Below are 6,857 nucleotides of genomic sequence, written 5' to 3'. Positions count from 1 at the left end.
CTGTTCTTCGTCAAAAACTCCAACGACTAGTGCCGCATGTCATCACTTTATTGAGGGCTTCAAAAACATATCGGTTGAATCTTCAACAGTCGCAATTTTCGTGTCCGTGACATGATCTTTGGCTGCGATCCTTCAAATGAGAGTTAGGGTTTCAGCCACTGCTGATGTCGCGCCCTTGACAAATAGAGTCACGCTCGCGACTTGTGTTACGCCCGTGACAAGCTTCTATCATGGGCGCGAGAAACACACTGCCTCTCAAACTTGAGATTTCTTGTTTTTTGCTAAATAGCTCGGAATTGACTCTCGATAGTTCCCATGAGTTCCCACAAACTTATGAACAAGATTAAAACACTCATAGTTGATTGTTAAAGTCAAAATTAAGGAGTATGAAAAGACAATTGTCCAATAAAATTCTTTCACAACGAGATCAAGTTTTTTTTTTAGAATGACGAGATCAAGTATAATACGTAATAAATGAACACTTATAATTTACTCAAATAAAACATATATATTAATTGCATAAGGATTAAACTATACAAGTCTACATGAACTAATGATCCTAGGGAACATACTACTAAATAGATATACAATCGGGCGGTTACACTTTTGGAGGTGCCTACAAATTGCGCAAACCCACCATGGTATTAATATTAAAACAAATACTTGAAATCATTAATAGCCCATACTCTGGTAAAAGAAGAAATTGATAAAGAGGTATTAGCAGATATAATGTTAGCTATAGTGGCAAACGCACCGAAAAAAGAACTTTGTGATTTATCCACAAAGTCATTAAAAAAAGAGCAATCACAATGGCTTTAATGAAACTACAAATTTGTGATATGTGTTATTTTAATAATTTTATGTGTGAATTTTTAAAATATTATTATAATTTAGATATGGCAGTCCAAAATTACATATATGAATGAGTTTTTGCTGAGTTTTGGGAACCTTGATCAAAATTAGCAAATACTAAATTTTAACTTCTCCTAAATGAATATAAAATAATTGATGGTTTAGAAGGAATGATACAAATGGTAAGGTATGCTATGAGGAAAGCATACACTGAACTCTGAACTCCAAGTAAAAGGATACAAATAGTTGATGTTTTTGAGCCGGTTTTATCAAGTTCAGTTTAAAAATGATCCGGCTTTTACAATTGGGCTTAATTATTTAAAAATCACCCACCTTGAACTTTTTTTTGTTTATACCCTGACCTAGGAAAAAATTCATTTATACCCTGACGTATGTGTTTATGTTTCACCTCTACCCCGAAATATTAAATTAACCTCTTTTTATTTAAAAAAAAGTTTAAAATAGTCCTTCATTTACAGAAAAATTCATTTCTAATTAAACTCTAATTAGCTTAGGTTAAAAATGAAGAACTATTTTAAACTTTTTCTTAATGAAAAGAGGTTAATTTAATGTCTCGGGGTAGAGATGAAACATAAATACATACGTCAGGATATAAATGAATTTTTTTCTAGATCGGGTATAACGAAAAAAAATTAAAGTGAGTGGTTTTTAAGTAATTAAGCCTTTACAATTTGAACGTTTTTGATATATTTTGTGCCAAGTTAAGGAGTGAAGTGATCCTTTGTTCATTTTTATTTACTCTGCCATAGCCAGAATAAGCAAGAGTGGAAAATTTCGTTTATGCCATTGCCAGCATCAGCAACAGTGAAGAAGAAAAGTCAGATTGAACTTTAAATTTTCATTTCTTCCTCCCCATCTTAATTTTCGTTAGCAGTTAATTAAACGAAACCCCTAATCGTCGCCGCCGTCGTCGTCTTTTCAGCGACGCACTGTAACTCCGTCGCCTATTCAATCTCGATCGATCAATCGATCAATCAATGGCGGCATCAGCACCAACAATTTCTCAGCTTTCTTCTTCCTTCTCGTTTTCATTCAACCGTAATCTCCAATTCCACCTCCGTCAACGTTCCATTTTCTTTCCGCCGCTTCCTCTGTCTCGCTCCTCCAAGGTATACAAAAAAAGTATAATTTCCATAATTTTACCGGATCAAAATTGGTTAATAAGTTTACTTGTTTGTTCGACAATTTTTCAGTTATCGACTGTATTGAGGAGTAGCGGTGGTGTTGAAGGCCTAAGAGGCGGAGAGGTTTCGAATTCGGAGGTATTAATATCAGAGGCAGATGCAATGAGTAGTGAGCCAGCTAATGAGAAGGCATATGGTGCTGCCAAAATACATGATTTCTGTTTCGGGATTCCTTATGGTGAGAAATTATATTTAAGCTCAAATTGATGCTACTAAAGTAAAATTAATGTTATGTTGTGATGTAATTTGTAGACATTTTGGCAAAATTAATGACTTTTATTAGGCTGTAGACTTTTGCATCATCATAAACTCATTAGCAGTTTAATTGGCATTTTTATCCGAAGTTACAAAGTAAATTTGAAGGACTAGTGAAGTAATGATTTGACACGATAATTGTGATAATCAGGTTTTCTTTAGTTATAGGAGATTGGACTTGTATTTCAGAGAATTGTTCCAAGAAAAGTGGAATATAGAGTTTGGTGTTTAGTTGAAAATTTTGTCTAAATGGAAAATTAGCAAAGAGTTATCTAAATTCTATAGATTACATACAAGTTTGGAGTTTTCTTCTTAGATTTTTAACAAAGTGACAACATTTCCACGGAACTTTTTTAATATGATAAGTGTTAGTAATTGTTACAGTTTTGGTTTTGAATGTTTTTTTGATCTACATCTCATTTGTATTCATAATTAAACATTATAAATAATTTCATACGACATTTTAAATATTTTCTTTTTCATTCTCATTCTTTGAATTTTTATTGTATCATGATTAATATTTAATAATATATACAGTAATATTTACTTTGAGTACTAGAAAAAAAATTCGATATAAAAATTATTTTGATAGCATAAAAACTTGTATTGAATTAATTATGACTAATTAACGGAATAAATATTAGACTTGAATAATTTTAAGAATTAACATATTTTATATTTCCTTAAATTTTCATTTTTGAATAAAAAAACAAAATTGAGAAAATATAGAAAATATAGAAAATAAAAACTGAAAACTGAAAATAGTAATCAGAAAACATTATCTACAACTAAACACCTCAATGTCTCTATTTTTTGAAATTCCTTTAGGTAAAATACTCAAATCCCTATACTTTGGTATTTGTGGATTATGTTGGTTAAGTTCTCTTTGATTATGATCATAAGATAACATTCTGAATACTCCCTTTGATAGTAATGATGGAAGATGTAGTTTCACCTAACAGTGGTTTTTGATGCCATATTGATTCATATCAGTCTAAGGAACGCATAACTATGCTTTGTCTTTGCTTAGAGCAGATATATGGATCTATTTAGATTATAAGAAAAAATTACTTTTAATCATATGAGGAAAGGATGCAACTTCAAGATTCTACCAGTTTAGAGTAACTACTGGAGTTCTGGACTTCTTCATTCTAAATGCATTCTCTTGCCATAAGTCATTGCAATTTGCTGACCTCATTTATATTTTTCTGCGAGAATTTGCATGTCTAAACAACCTATAGCCTATAGGAGATCAGACATATTTTATATTTATTTTCTCATGAAGTAGACCAATTGTCATTTGAAACAAAGATAAAGAAATCAAAAGTTAAATGAAACAGTGTGAGGATGTAAAATCCTTTAATTGTGATGCATAAATTCAGAATTGAGGTTGATTCCCCTTGAAGACATGATTTCCTTAGATCCTATACCTGAATTCTCTAGATTAATCTTATTCCTGAAAGTAGATCACCATTAATAAAACATTATTGATCTTTCAGAATAGCTAAATTAGATTATACCATAATTTCTCTATGGCATATGAGATTGCCTTTGTTTTGCATATGATTTGTTGATTTTGCCAGTTGTGATTGATAACAAGGTTTTTCTGTCCTTTCTCGTGCTTTTTTCTTTGTCTTGATATGATTTATTTAAAGCTCTGTTGATGTAGCTCTCGTTTAGTTGATTTCCTGTTTATTAAAAAGGAATAGCAGAAGTGTTTGATGGAAAAATTTATATGGTCTTCAATGCAGGTGGTCTTGTTCTAAGTGGAGGCTTTCTTGGTTTTCTATTTACAAGAAATGTTACAGCTCTAAGCACCGGTGTTCTTTTTGGAGGTGCTCTGCTTGCCCTTAGCTTCTTAAGCTTAAAGATCTGGAGGCAAGGAAAATCCAGCATACCATTTGTGCTAGGACAAGCTGGTAAAAGTTCAATAATTATTTTCATATTCAGCATTTATTCTTGTGTGTGACGCCAAACCTTATGTTAGTCCTGCTTGTTCAAATTATAAAAATGTAGAGCGATGGAAATGTAGGGAATCAATTTATGGAAGGCATTTCTTTGTAGGCTGAGCCTTTGTTGAGTTTTCGGTGCTATAACTTTGCTCACCTAGTAATCAACTTATCAATGCTAAGAGTAGAATAATTAATAATCCATGTAAATGTTGGAGATGGAAGGGGAGTGTGGATTCATTATTTTTCATGATGAATTAATTTTCAAAGAGAACTAGACCTGTGGATCTTACTTATGCACTATGCAGATTGATCATCACTATGATGAAATTGTTGAAGTGGAGACGATGCGTTCTAGTTTTGCAACCTTTTTTTTGTTTTTAAAATATTATTCAGTTCAGAGGATCGTAGGATTGATGAAATTTCTTGGATTCTATCTCTAATAACGCTGTTTCTGAATAATGTTCTCAATCATCATAATGACTAAATTATTTACATAATTAAACTTTTTTTAGTCATTATGATGATTGAGGACATTATTCAGAAACAGCGTTATTAGAGATAGAATTCAAGAAATTTCATCAATCCTACGATCCTCTGAACTGAATAATATTTTAAAAACAGAAAAAGGGTTGCAAAACTAGATCGATCCTTTGCTTCCATGATTTCTTTCGTTCTCCTTTAATCGCAAGATGGCCTAAAGGAGACGGAGTTACTTGCTAGAAAGAAACTGGCCCGCTAGAATATAATTCAGCCACTTTCCACTCTCTTCCTGAGGCTACCATATGGTAAATTGCAAGGCAGATCGTCATTGATACATATCATAAAGTTTACAGTTTCTTATCAATTTGGCTGTGTCAACAAAATCATGTGTCACAACCTGCAAAATGTGGTAGCAAACCGATTGAAAATCCGTGTTTCATTAGTAGGCTGAATCACCATGTAAAATATGCAAACTAAGAATTAAACCAGGGAACATGTCGTCTCTTGCCATTAATTATTTTTATGAGACTTTTAATGGATTGTCGGTCTATTAGATGATGTACCCTCTTATGTTCTATATGGAAGACAATCACATCTATCCTTTTAAGTTATATTAACTCCTCCATTTTCCTGATCTTTCAGCACTCTCAGCAGCTCTTGTCTGGAAGAATTTCCAGGCATATTCAGTGGTTAGTGATTTTATCATCAGATTATTGCTTTCTCATCGACTTGTATTTTCTTTCGGGCTTCTAACTTTGTAATGCTATGTGGCTACAGACAAAGAAGCTGTTTCCAACAGGATTTTATGCTGTCGTCAGGTACGTAATGTCGTATACAGCAAAATCGTTAAAGTCAGTACTAGGACTTCATTTGGGTAATATATATCTGTTTATTTCAGTGCTGCAATGTTGTGCTTCTTTTCTTATGTGATGATCTCTGGGGGAAATCCACCACCAAAAAAATTGCAGTCTTCAAGTGGCTTGTCATGATGAGATTTCAACAAGGTCAGATATAAAATCTATACAATAAGAGTTTTCAGACTATAGGAGTATGAGGCTTTACTTTTATTTGATTCAAAGCTGCATGAGTTAGCCATACTGGTGAGTTGGGTTGCAGTCGGAGTAAGTACAACTATATGGTCTACCCGGTCAATTAGAATGTGTTATATTTGGCCCGTACAAATACGAAAAACAAGTATATGAGATGTTGGCCTAATTATTTTTTAAATCCAAATTTTTGCATCTTTTATCAGTTACGACAATTTTTTAATTTTTATAATTATGTCCAATTTGAAAGTTTGTTTTTGCAATTGTAACTAAAACGTTGAGTTTTATTTTTTAAATTCAAACATTTGCATCTTTTATCAATGTACGACTAAATTTTAAAAAATTGTCTAATTTTTAAAAAGAGTTAATATAAATTTTTGGTCGCAATTGATAAAAAATTGAAGGTTTGTATTTAAAAAATAAAATTTAAAGTTTTGATCGTCATTGTAAAAAAAAAACTTTCAAATCTAAGACGAGCCAACCTTAGGCCACTTATGGTTGGTAGTTTTTTTTTGTATTTTTAAATGTTGTTCAATTACAAGAAATCACCAACTTTCGCGTGTTTTGGCTTTTTAACATGACTTTTAATTTTGGCAAAAAAGTACGAATTTTTTAATTTTTGCAATTAAACCACCAGCATCATTTTGGATGTAAAGCACCACCATTTTGGTTGTAAAATGGCATTGTTTTGGGTGTAAAACGACACTGTTTTCAAAGAAATGTAAACATTGTCTTAATTGCAAAAATTGAAAAATTTGTGTTAACTATACCAAAATTAAATGTTTATATTAAATATGCAAAACACGCGAAAGTTGGTGATTTTTAGTGTAATTAAACTTTCAATTAATGGTTTTGAAAGGAAGGAGGTGAAAAAATTCAATAAATATAAAATTGATAAATATTATAAATATTAAGGTTATTTTTGAATTTTTTTTCTGTATGTTTATGAGAGATATATAAACAGTTCTTATGGTGTTGGATATTATTTATTCTATTTTGAAAATAGAAGGGGGTTTAATTGTTTTCAAAAATAGTTTTAAGGGTTTATCTGTACTTTCGTACTAACT

The 6,857-nt window shown here is 31.6% G+C and overlaps 1 protein-coding gene across 1 annotated transcript; it reads left to right on the top strand.

Annotated features, from left to right (window-relative positions):
- The first annotated feature begins 1,602 nt into the window (after positions 1 to 1,602).
- On the top strand, positions 1,603 to 5,999 carry LOC126679364 (protein FATTY ACID EXPORT 1, chloroplastic). The gene is made up of 6 exons (XM_050374378.2): positions 1,603 to 1,982; positions 2,067 to 2,235; positions 4,064 to 4,231; positions 5,387 to 5,433; positions 5,522 to 5,562; positions 5,643 to 5,999. Exons 1-6 carry the CDS (start codon positions 1,851 to 1,853, stop codon positions 5,731 to 5,733), a joined length of 648 nt encoding a protein of 215 aa, XP_050230335.1. The 5' UTR covers positions 1,603 to 1,850; the 3' UTR covers positions 5,734 to 5,999.
- The last annotated feature ends 858 nt before the right edge of the window (positions 6,000 to 6,857 follow it).

The sequence above is a fragment of the Mercurialis annua genome, linkage group LG4, assembly GCF_937616625.2.
Source record: "Mercurialis annua linkage group LG4, ddMerAnnu1.2, whole genome shotgun sequence".
In the NCBI taxonomy this organism is placed as follows: Eukaryota; Viridiplantae; Streptophyta; class Magnoliopsida; order Malpighiales; family Euphorbiaceae; genus Mercurialis; species Mercurialis annua.
Note: the sequence above shows the minus strand (reverse complement) of the source record. Positions and strands in the feature narration are given on the sequence as shown.